General features: G+C 36.8%; 2 protein-coding genes across 4 annotated transcripts; one reads left to right on the plus strand and one right to left on the minus strand.

Annotated features, from left to right (window-relative positions):
* The first annotated feature begins 3,796 nt into the window (after positions 1-3,796).
* Positions 3,797-4,771, plus strand: LOC142618070 (heavy metal-associated isoprenylated plant protein 46-like). The gene is made up of 3 exons (XM_075791036.1): positions 3,797-3,894; positions 4,012-4,096; positions 4,245-4,771. Exons 1-3 carry the CDS (start codon positions 3,889-3,891, stop codon positions 4,520-4,522), a joined length of 369 nt encoding a protein of 122 aa, XP_075647151.1. The 5' UTR covers positions 3,797-3,888; the 3' UTR covers positions 4,523-4,771.
* Positions 4,772-4,983: 212 nt separating this feature from the next.
* On the minus strand, positions 4,984-9,098 carry LOC142614692 (zinc finger CCCH domain-containing protein 48-like). Of its 3 annotated transcripts, none has more exons than XR_012840501.1 (8): positions 8,973-9,087; positions 7,819-8,419; positions 7,254-7,439; positions 7,045-7,146; positions 6,453-6,605; positions 5,762-5,941; positions 5,473-5,611; positions 4,984-5,391 (listed from the first exon to the last, which is right to left on the minus strand). XR_012840501.1 is itself a non-coding variant. In XM_075787248.1 (8 exons), the coding sequence occupies exons 2-8, from the start codon at positions 8,416-8,418 to the stop codon at positions 5,265-5,267; spliced, it is 1,446 nt and encodes a 481-aa protein (XP_075643363.1). In that variant the 5' UTR covers position 8,419; positions 8,973-9,098; the 3' UTR covers positions 4,984-5,264. The 3 variants fall into 3 exon arrangements, 2 of the variants coding, with proteins under 2 accessions (XP_075643363.1, XP_075643364.1); XM_075787248.1 differs by having other exon boundaries at positions 5,473-5,570; positions 8,973-9,098; XM_075787249.1 differs by lacking the exon at positions 8,973-9,087 and having other exon boundaries at positions 5,473-5,570; positions 7,819-8,562.
* Positions 9,099-12,186: the final 3,088 nt, after the last annotated feature.

Consider the following 12,186-nt stretch of genomic DNA (forward strand, 5'->3'; position numbering starts at 1 on the left):
CTCCCACTCGATTGCACAGCGACTCCGTCCCTTTGAACGACAGCTCTCCCTTCGAAGCTTATCAAGGGTGAGTCATATGGCATAAGATCTTCAACTCTTAACTTCAAGCCTCTAAATAGGTCGGGGTACATGATATCCGCACCACTACCTTGATCAACCATTACCCTCTTTACATCATAGTTCCCAATTCTCGAGGGTTACCACTAAGGCATCATCATGAGGCCTGATGGTCCCCATCTTGTCCTCTTCGAAGAAACTTAGGACCGGCGCAGGATACTTGCCTTGATCCTCTTCGGCCGATCCGTGACTCCTCGGCCAATGTTCGAGCAATCGACATTACCCCGAAAGCGAGCCGAGCGCTCCTACTGTGTGCCGCAAAAATGACGTTGATAGTGCCTAGAGGAGGTTGGATGAAGGACCGTCGTGGTTTGCCACTCCCGATTGGTTTCCTCGCCCGTTGGGTTGGTACGTAAACCGGCTCACTTTCCCTCTTTAACCAATTGTTCCGTATGATTCCACAAAGTGCGACGGTCCTCGGTGGTATGACCTCTCTCCTGGTGATAATGGCAAAGGAGATTTTGGTTGCGTCTCAGCGGTCCCCCGCCATTTTATTTGGCCATTTGAAAAAGGCTCATGCCTTATTTTCTCCAACACCGCCTGGCACCGCCTCCCGAAGACGGTGTTGACCACTTGTGGGGGTATGTGGCCGGCCCGCCCGGAAAAATCCCGCGTAGGCCTATTGCCGTTGTATCGGTCCGACCCGAAATCCCTCCTTTCTTGTGGGATAACCTTCGCCTTGCCCTTTCCCTCCTGCTCGATCTTCCTCAACCCTTTTGTACTCGTCGATGCGATCCATCGGCCGACGTACGCTTCGACGTTTCTTCGTTAAGGATTTCCTCAAGTCATGCTCGTTGGTAGGCCGACCTTGAAGGTCCTTATTGCTACATCGTCAAAGTCTCCGTCAATTTCGTTGAACATTTCCCGCATCGGTCCGAATATGTTTTCAGTGGTTTCCCCTTCCCTCATGGCCATGGATAGTAAAGAATCCAATGGACGAGGAACTCTACCGCACGTGATAAAGCGAGAACCAAATGCCCTAGTAAGCTCTTTGAAAGAATCAATGGAGCCTCGCCTTAAGCCGTCAAACCATCTCATGGCTACGGGCCCCAGGCTAGAAGGAAAAATCTTGCATAACAAAGTTTCATTCACAGAATGCACCGCCATTCTCCGGCGAAGTGGCTTACGTGCTCTACAGGATCCGTCCGACCATTGTAAAGAGTGAAGGCCGGTTGTGTGAAGCGCCGAGGCAACCTTCCTTCTTCCAATGCGCGCGAAGGGTGACACGGAGATTTGGTGCAATGCTCTTCCCATTGCGTCATTTCCTAAGCCCCTGTGGGGTAGTCTCCGCCACGTCTCCCATGCATTGTCTTCTTCGGAAAGAGGCATATTCACCTCGGGGGAGTTCTGGATCTTTGCCCGTAATTGTCATCCTCGGATCCTTCCGAAGAGGGGTCGAGGCTCCGAGGAGTTCTCCTTCGCCTCTCGTGGCGCAATCTCCTCTTTAGGCCGTCAATCTCCTTCTGCATGGCCCCGGCATTTCTTTCATAAGGAGCTCGCTTCCTCCTTGCGAATGACTTGCACTTCCGATGGTATGTGTAGTATGTACACTTCCCTCTCGGTTCTCTCCGTGATCAGGATGCAAGGAGAGATCCTCACGCTGAGAGCCCACGGACTCCGCACTGCGTTGTGGTCCTGATCCTACCATGATGTCCTAAACTTCCTTAAAGACTAAATCCCCACAGACGGCGCCAATTGTAAGGACACAATTCAAGTTCCCAAACTACGACTGGGAGAAAAATGGGCTTGAAAGACCTTTCTTTACAATGAATTTGTAGAGGATGGGCTTGTAATTTAGATTTCAAGGATGGTTTAGACAATTACAAAAAGAACGGGCTTTCGGGCCCAATAGAACGTAACAAAGAATCGTTTGCAAAGAGTAAGATCGAGAAATCGTCCCTGATTGTGTCCGAGGATGGTTTCTAATGATATTTCTCAAGTTTGGATACAAGTGTTGATTATCATTTACTATTGGCTCTATCTCTTTTACTCAGAAAAGTCCCCCCCTTCTTCGTATGCCTTTCCTCCTATTTATATCCTTTCCTTTCCCTTCATCACCTTCCACTTTTCTGGTTGCAATCCCCCTTTTTGGATACTTGTCCCATCCATTCTTCCCTAAAGCCGCCGGGATTAGGGACCAAGTTCCAAGCTCGATGTTCGAGTCCCATCCTTCCATCTATACAGCCGTTGTATCAATTTACAGAGCTTTTAATGTATGGGCGGTGGTAGCAGCTTTATTTTTAGACATTCCACCGTTCTTTCTCTCGCCCTCCACGTATACCGTGCATCCCCATAATTGTAGGACTCATTATAATATAACCCAGGGATACCAAACTTCTCTTTCTATGTCCTCGGCCTTGAAATCCGAGGACAAATCTACTCCTCGGACGTGTTTGGATATGTAAATAGTCCACGGCCATTTTGATGTCTTCGGATTTTGGGTTTCCAGCCCAAAATACTTCGTTGGGCCATCCTTCATATGCTATTGGGCCCAATACCCCTACAGTATTATTGCTCCTAAGTAAGGTAAAGGACTTGTTTCTCAAAAAAAAAAAAAAAAAAAGAGTTAAGCTAAGGACGATACTTTTTTTCTCTTTTTTTTTTTGGTAAATAACTAAAGATGATACTTAAAATTATAGGAGTCATTCAATGGCATCTTAAATGTCTATAATGGTTTCCATGGTCAATGCAACTTCAATTATTAACAAATATTATAAAATTCTTGTCATGTATAATCAAGTTTGTTCTTATTTGCCCAACATAACAACCAAAGAAAAATTAAAAGAAAAAAGAGAAAATGGGTTATCATATAAAATGATAGAATTTAGTTTTCGATGTTGCCTAATACTATTTAATGTGACATAGTCTTTTTTTCATTAGAAATAAAAAAGTATAGGGAAGTGTAAAATTTACCCTTATCATACTTATTATTTACAATGAATCCATTTCATAGTTTAAATTATATATTATATACTTTTATAAAAAAATTATATATTGCATACTTAAGGATATATGTAGTGCCAAAAATATGTATATCCAGGACAAAATAAAATTACAATCCTTATATTTGGTCATAATCAAATAAAATTTCAAGTGAAATGATTATCCTGTTATGCTTCTACTCAACCAGAGGCATGTATTTGAATGAAAGATAATCCCCCATTTCTGAATTCATGTCTACTGGCAGATGCAATCATGCAAAGAGAAATATCTTGTAATCTTATAGTATTCCTTGTCCTCGTTACTTTTTTATTTTTTTTAAGAGATTAAACTTATAATATCTACTTTTAATGATAACTCTTTATCACTAAGACACCTAGCAGTTTTTTGGTATAGACAAAAATTGAACTCTAAATATCTTATTTAACTATTAAAAATTTTATCAATTGAGTTAACTAAAACCCACATAATTTTATTTTTTTTGGATACATATTCGTTTTAGAAATAAAATGGTCATCTTCGCTAAAAAATTTATTTATATTTGACCGGGGTCAACTACGAGTAAAAGGCCTATGCTGACCGCGTCATTTGGGTTTCATAAAGAAACCGTGTGAATGCAAAAGCCACTTAACGTAGTAGACCCAAAACTTTATGTAGAGCTAGAGAGGACAAACAACTTAATCTCAGTCATTAGTGGAGACTTAATCCTATATATATGTCTCTGCCATTCAGCTTGTTTGTCATATCAAGCTTAGACACCCAGAAATTATTGCTCTCTAAAACATCACCCTGCTCCTCCCTGATAAGAATTTGAGCTCTCTGACGAAGAAAATGAAGGTAGTGGTGAATATCATGCTCAACAATGATTTAGAAGTTCTGTTCCTTATTGTATTTCCAAATTCAAATCATGTCATGTAATGTAATACTAATTGCCACTTATTAACTTTATTGCAGCAAAAGGTAGTGATCCGAGTGAACTTGAATAATGGCAAAAAGAATGCTCGGACCAAGGCCTTGCAGATTGCAGTTGGTGTACAAGGTAATCATTTTTTTCTTTCAATTGTTAACATTGAACCAAATTTACATGCTCTTTACGTACTTGTTTACTCTCCCAATTACTTCAATTAAGCTCAACAAAGTTTCACTTAGGAATTTAAAATTAATGATCTTTCTTTTTGGTGCTTAAGGTGTTGAATCAGTATCTTTACAAGGTGAGGATAGCAGTCAAATTGTTGTTGTTGGGAATGACATTGATTCAGTCCACTTGACATCTTTGCTGAGGAAGAAAGTTGGATCTGCTGAATTAATGAGTCTCTCACCAATCAGTTATGAGGGGGAAAAACAACTAGAGCCCAAACACAACGGAATACAATCAATGGTTTGGCCAGCTTATCAAGTTAGTGTACCACATTATTACACATATGACGTCCCAGATAACTACCAAGGCTCCTGTACTATTATGTGACCACATGTATGAATTTTGTCAATGGCTAAAACATAGGTAGAGTTTCTTAGATGCTGTAACTTAGATTCAACATACGATCCATGCCATTGAATTTAATTCAAAAATCACAAGTAGAGCACCACGTCTAAGAAGTGTGGAATGACTTTCTATGGTCTATCTCTTTAATAGAAGAGAAAAAATTTGTAACAGAAAGTGTAATTGACTAAGAAATTACATTCATGTAATCTAATAAGAAATAAGGATCTAGTTCAAGGCATATGGTTTGTTGTTGAAATACATTTCTTCAGTATTATTTGCGAAAGTTAACTTAGCAATGGCTAGAAAATGGAATTCTGAATCTCCTAGTAGACCTCAAAAACATCTAATAAATTCAGGAGGAGATCTGAATATCATCAAATCCCACTATTTTGTAACTTTGTTCACCCGTAGGGGCAGTAGACAATAACTGCTAAGACCGTCAATTCAAGATGGAAAAGCCTCACCCTTGCCTTAGGGTATATAGCTATTTATTTTCATTATGTAATAATAACACTACATTGTTTAATCCCCAATGTTCATAATAACATGAATTTCTAAACTCAAAATATTGTACGTTAAAAAATTTACTCAAAATACGCAATACTGTACATTGGAAAATGTACTAAAAATACTGTACATTGGAAAATGTACTCAAAACACTGTACATTGTTTGCTATAACTAATAAAAACCATGCTTTTACTAGTCTTGGGCACGTCTCAGCCATTAGTCTGCTAACCATGTATACACTGTCAGCAAACCAGTTTGATCCCCAGTAAAAAAGAGGCCCCCAGGACCTATTTGAAGAGTCTGGACTTCTTGCTTTGCAAATAATCTGCCCCTGTCAGTGAATCTGAAACATAAATCACTAATATTAGTCAAATCCAAGAGGGAAAAGAAGAAAGATTTTTCACAAAGGGAAAATTGTACTCACGTTGGCAGTTCATACAGGTGGACAGATTTATCGCTACAAGAGCAATACAAGATTGGTTTAACATCAGGATCAGTCATCCCAGAAAGTGCAAGGATGCCCTGTCCCATGAAAAATCATGCCATCCAATTAGTTGATACTTCTGAAAAATTAAGGCTACAGCATCAACAACATAGCATTGCAATAAAATAATACACCTATTTTCTGCTCAACGACTGTAGCACAACTCAATTACTTAAGAAGGGAAGCAAATAAGAAAGTAAATGAAACTATTTGTGGTTCAAAAATTTACGTGTTCTTCACTGTGAGTATAGATTACTTCCAAGCTGCCATCCTCAGTAGAAGCCCAAACTTTTATCGTGCAATCCAATGAACCAGAGAACAAATACTTATCCCAGCACATGAGAGACTTCACAACATCATCATGCCCATTCAAAGTCATAATACACTGCCAATTTTCATGATCCCAAACCTGAACAAAATATAAGAACAGAAATTAATTATTAGTCTGACAAATCAAAACAAAATATATGGTCCTTGTGAACATATAAAGAAATTGAAAACTACAATAAAAAAAAGGATAGTTAATAGATTCAAATCATATCAGTACCACATAAGATATATATTGCTCAGTTTTACAGAGTAGAACTTCATCAATTTAACGTAAATAATTGTCACTAAAACAAGGATATGTTATTGTTGCCTGCAATATACATGAGGGAGAGTACATCATTTGGTTCGATGCAAGATTTGAAAAGGGGAAATTTCAAACAAGGACAATACAGAATCACTAAAAAAAAAGGTCAGCACCAGGTCTAAATGGGATACCATCCAACCACAGTCCTTTCAGTATAGAAGAAGCAAGTAAAGAGAAGAAAGAACCAACGATCTAATATTATCAAGCTCTCTTCAAATACTAACTACTCACAACATAAGAGATACAACAACAGGGGGAAAAAATTCTTAAAGAGAAAAAAACTAACCCGTATTGTGTGGTCCTTGGAACCTGAGTACAGCCTGTTGCCTCCTCCAACAACTAAAGATGTTATACCATGCGTGTGGCCTTTAAGGGTTGCGGCAAGTTGAAATGTAATGTCAGTTTCATAAGTGCCTTTCCATGCCAAAATAACACCATCCTGCAATCAAAAGTAATACTACATTAATTCCGGACCAACTTTAATTAGAATATAGGTGATGTACACACAAGAAACACTCAACACCAAAATCTAGTGAGACCTCAAGCATTAACATTGGTCATTCCCCACCACCCTCCTTTTAATAAGTAAAAGCAAATGGCTTTGACAGTAGTGTCTTAGCCCCCAGTTCAAACTGGGAATCTCTAGTGTGTGAGACAAGCATGATAACCAACTGCACCAACCCAAGCATCTGCTATGGATATGACACACAATATCAAAGTACAAGGAATATAAAGAGATAAGTTCTTGCTCAAACGACTAAAAAAAATTCTGAAAGGGAAACACCCTGAACTCAACATTACCCAAATTTAATCAAATAGAAAGAATAAAAGCTAGTTAGAGAATGCAAGAATTCTAAACTGTCAGCAAAGTAGCTTACCTCTACCCCAGCAAAAAGCAAATTGTAAACAGATTCCAATGCATTGACTTGCCCAACAGGTCCATTGAGACTGTATTCAGCACCTGATTCAGTATTCCACACCTGCAACATCACCAACATGAGAAATCAAGGTCACATCTTCAACTGAAAAAATCCGAAAAAAATAAAAATAAAACAAAATTCACAACATTACTCTGTTTTAAGCTCACCTTCACAACATTTGGCATGCCAACAAAGAGCCATGGGCCTTCACTACAAACAGATCCAACTTCGCCACCAAGGTTAATCACATTAGCACATTGACCAGTATGGCAGTCCCAAAGCCGAATTGTTCCGTCACTGCTACCTGAACAAAGCTTGTTGCATCTTAGAGGAAGTGCAATTCCGTTGACTGCCTGTTATCAAAAAACTCATAAATATGGTTTTTCAAATACAACTTGCTCTATCTAGGATATAATTTCTATAAACAAACAATATCTTTTGGTCTTCTATCAATTATCATTTATGAACCCCATTGTAAAAATAGAAGTGAAGCATATAATGCTCCATGTTCTTATTCAGGAACAAATCAAATTTCTATAATCTAGATATCATGAATGGGCTATATTAGTATTCAAATGATGAAACAACTAATTAGGCTAGCCTAGGCCAAGTTTAACTTTGGCATAAGCTGAGTTCAGGTCTCATTATTAAATCAGATTCCAAATTAAAAAAATTTACACCAGAATCCTAATGGAAATGGAAGAATGAAGTTCATCAAACACAAATAGGTACCTTGTTGTGCCCTTGAAGCTCCGCCAACCTTTTAAACTTATCCCCACGAAACCATGAGTGTAGGTAAGGGCACTGATCACCATAGACACACGTCCCTTGCACCCAGAACTCACAAACCATTTCTGCGGTTTTCTTAGGAACATGCTCCAGAGGCTTTTCTTCAACCACATTCTCCAGATTAGAATCATTTTCAACAACAGACCATTCTGAAGAACTCTCAGAAACGCTTTCTGGCGATTTCTTTTTAATATCTTCCAAGTCTGATTCAGACTTCCCAGGAACATTTTCAGAAGACTTGTGGTTAACAACCTTCTCCTGAACATTTTGTGAGTTCCTAGGAGCCCTTCGCCAAGTATTTGAAACTAAAGCGTTGCTGGAGTGAGGGTAGTAAGGAGTCTGCCTGGGACGGTGAATGGTGGCCACATCAGGTGTTTCTGAATGGGCAAACCTACATGGGTTTTTAAGGCATCTACCACTGAGCCAAAATTTGCATATCTTGTTGCTGCTGTTGTTTAAATGTCCTCCTCGTCCTGCTCCTAATCGATCAAAAACAGAACTTTCTTTTCCCTGTGGCCCTCTTCTTGCAGTTTTAATCTCCATACTATAGACACCCACAAATAATAGGAATAGGAAACCAATGAATAGAGCGTTCCACAAAGTGAAGCAGCCAAAAGCAAAAACCACTCTCTTTCTTCCATTGAAGAAGATCCAATTCCAAATCAAAAAACCCTACTGAAATCAAGAAAATCCTTGCTAACCCACGAAGGATTTTAAATTCTCTGTTCCGCCAAATCAGAAACCCTACTAAAAAAACATGAAAATTCCCTGTTCTGCCGAATCAATTCCAAAGAAACATGAATTTTTTTAGGAATCCTAAAGAAACCCTAGAGAAGAATCTTGAAATTCTGCGAATGAGACTTTCAAGCAATAACAGCTTATAGAAAAAAACAATCCAATTATTCCAAAATCCCTTATCATATACATAACAAAATATGAACTTCCAAAACCTAATCGCCGATCCATGGGCAAACCCTAGAGAAAGTAAATTACTTTGGTAACATTGTCTAAGGCTGAGAATAGATTCGATCATTACAAAAGTCGGTGCCATCATAGCTAAAGAAATTCTAAATCTAAATCTAATTGCAATAGCAAACCTGAGAGATTTTGAAAATCGAGCCGCCGAGATCTTCCTTCAATCAGAAACAATCTCAAATCGCCGATGGGAAACAGAGGAAATTAGGGTTTGAATTTTGAAAAGTAAGAGAGAGAGAGAGAGAGAGAGTACTGAAAAGTAAGAGTGGCGGTGTCTATTTATAATGGAAATAAGGTTACCCTTCCGACCGTTGGTATTGATTTTTTTTTTTTTTTTTTTTTGGGTTCCTTAATAAATAAGGCAAGCTTTTTGATTTGAGGCAACTAGTCTCAAATGTGTCTTTTGTTAGAGTAGCCTATCTAATTAAATTCAAATATACGTGGGTAGAGAATTTAATATATATATATATTTTTTGCTGAATTAGAGAATTTAATAATTAAAAAAAGTAACAATGTTTTTATTGTATGTTTAAAGTAAGGTGTCTTAATTAAGTGTCCGTTTGTTAAAAATTATTTTTGCTAACTTATTTTACTATTCAGTTTATTTTTGCTACCATTTATGAGTCTCACTTCACTTTTTAATATTATTCATGGGCCCTACTATACTATCTCAGCTAACTTTTACCTTTGACTACAATATTTTCTTTAAAAAAAAATCAGTTTTAACAAAATAAGCAGATCTCAAATAGATCCTAAATCTATGATTATGGTGAATTTAATTATTTTTTAAGAATTTAATATTGTTTTATGTCTTACTGTTTGATTTGATCATTTATCTTTTTTAACTTTTCCCATTAAAAAAATCCAAATATTATCTTCTGCCAATTGCCATATATAACTCATTTTATTCAAGAGTTTGGCTTATCTTCGATACTTTTTTAACTGTACACCTCTTGTTATTTAAAACATATAATGGCAAGTGGTAATGGATTTTAATTTTCACTTTTTATTTAGTTAGTAGCTTATGTGGCAATTTCTCATTAAAATAAAACCAGATTCCAATTAAAAAAAAATACTAGAGATAAACCAAACCCTTTATCCAAACATGCTTAAGGCATTGGTTAATATTTCCCTTATAAATATACCAAAGCCAAGTTAAGCTCTGGATTAAACTGATATGGCGATTGAGCCGCAACAAGAATGCTCTCCAAATTCATATTTTTGACTCACAAATAGAGCAACCAAACGCACTTTGTCGCTAGTAAGAAAACTGTTGAGTGCAGGAGAAACTTCCTCTTATGTTTTTTTATTTCTTTTTGAAAATGAACCTGGCCATCAGTCTAGTTAGTCACGCGGAAAGGAACACGGCTTGAGAGTACATGAGAATGTATCTCCGTTGAAACTTCCTACTTCTTATAAATTACGAGTATTAACACACAATTTTGATATGCAATTCTCTCTCTCTCTCTCTCTCTCTCTCTCTCTCTCTCTCTCTCTCTCTCTCTCCAATTTAGTTTTGTCAATCTCCCTATTTGGTATCATGTCGAAGCACCTAGTTGATACAAGTAAGTTTCAAAGAATTTCCGTTAGTATCTGAATGTATAGTTGTAAATTATCGTTTCATATTTTGTATCAATCAGCTTCCAATAATATCAATCTTCCCACCCTTTAGCTCTAACATTGAAAGTGAGACTAGTTTAGAATCTAACAAATCGTCTCCACGATTATCTTGTTTCATAGACACAATCTTCCTACCAGCCAGGTGTCCAATTCAATCGCCTCCACGATTCTCTTATCAAGCTGGAATACAATCAATGGTTTGGTCTACTTATCCAGTTGGTGTGTTATGGGTCTGTTTGGATAGAACTTATTTGAGAAAAATAAATAAATAAATAAAGAAATAATTTTTAAATATATGAATAGTTTTCATTTATCCAAAACAAGCCTAGTTTAGAATCTAACAAATCGTCTCCACGATTATCTTGTTCCATAGACACAATCTTCCTACCGGCCAGGTGTCCAATTCAATCGCCTCCACGATTCTCTTATCAAGCTGGAATACAATCAATGGTTTGGTCTACTTATCCAGTTGGTGTGCTATATATTATTTATCAACCTGGTGTGCCATATCGTTATGCATACAATGCTACGGAAATTAACCAAACCTCTTGCGCTATCATGTCACTTATGTGTTGGAATTATTTGATGGCTAAAACTTAAAAGAGTGTCTTAATTAAGTGTTATAACTTAGATTCTATAAATGGTCCATGCAATCGAATTTTATTTAAAAATTTAAGAGCACTTAAGCATAGCAATGTGTAGGAAGTGTGGATTGATTTTCTATAGTTTCTTATATATATTCAGGTAATGTAAAAAAAAAAAATATAAAAATATGGATCGAGTTCTAGGCATATGGTTTGTTGTTGAAATAAATATCTTCAATAATCTCAACCCTTGAAATAAGTGTGTTTGGATGGGGCAGAAACGCAATTTTTTTTTTTTTTTTTTTTTTTGTTAGACGCGCTACTCTCACTGTTCATTGGCCATGAACAGTGATTTTAGGTCGATGAACAGTGATTTTATGAGTGAATAGTGTTTTTTACCCATTAAAAAATTATTTTGCTACAATATTTTTCAGTTTTTAGCTGTATCCAAACGAACCCTAAATATCTTCAAAGGCATCCACAGAAATACTCTAAAATGAGCAATTGCTGGAAAATGGACTTCTAATTAAACCTCCAAGTTGACCTCAAAACATCTAATAAAGAGAAGATAAGAAGATCCATTATTCCATCTCAAGTTATTTACTAAATGAAATGAAACATCTTTTAAAATTTATACTTTATAGGCTGTGTTAGACATATTATGGCCCAAGTGGCCCAAATCAATTGTTGGCTCGTATACTTGTAGAATAAGCCTATTAATCCTAGGTTAGTTAAGTATTATCTAATATATAAACTAAGGAAGTCAATACTGTATCGGAGGCTGTATTGGTTTGGCCAGCGATACGATATATTTCGGGTACCGGTCAATACTGGTGTACCGTTTCGGGTTTACCGCTATTTTATATATTTAATATATATAAATTATAAATGTGCTACGTCCACAATATTTTCTCAACATTTAATACAACAAATCATATGTGATTATTTTTTATTAGTTCTAATTTGAACCTACCACTAAAATAACGTTTTTGCTCCACCAATAAAACCCATAACAACCTAAAACTTAAAATTTATTGTGAAAAATATTGTAAAGAATTTTTTTTAAATACACGTATCTCAATTTTCCACTAATCTCTGCCAACAAATATTTTTTAATAACACACTTTTTCAT

This window comes from Castanea sativa, chromosome 11 (genome assembly GCF_040712315.1).
Source record: "Castanea sativa cultivar Marrone di Chiusa Pesio chromosome 11, ASM4071231v1".
Lineage (NCBI taxonomy): Eukaryota > Viridiplantae > Streptophyta > Magnoliopsida > Fagales > Fagaceae > Castanea > Castanea sativa.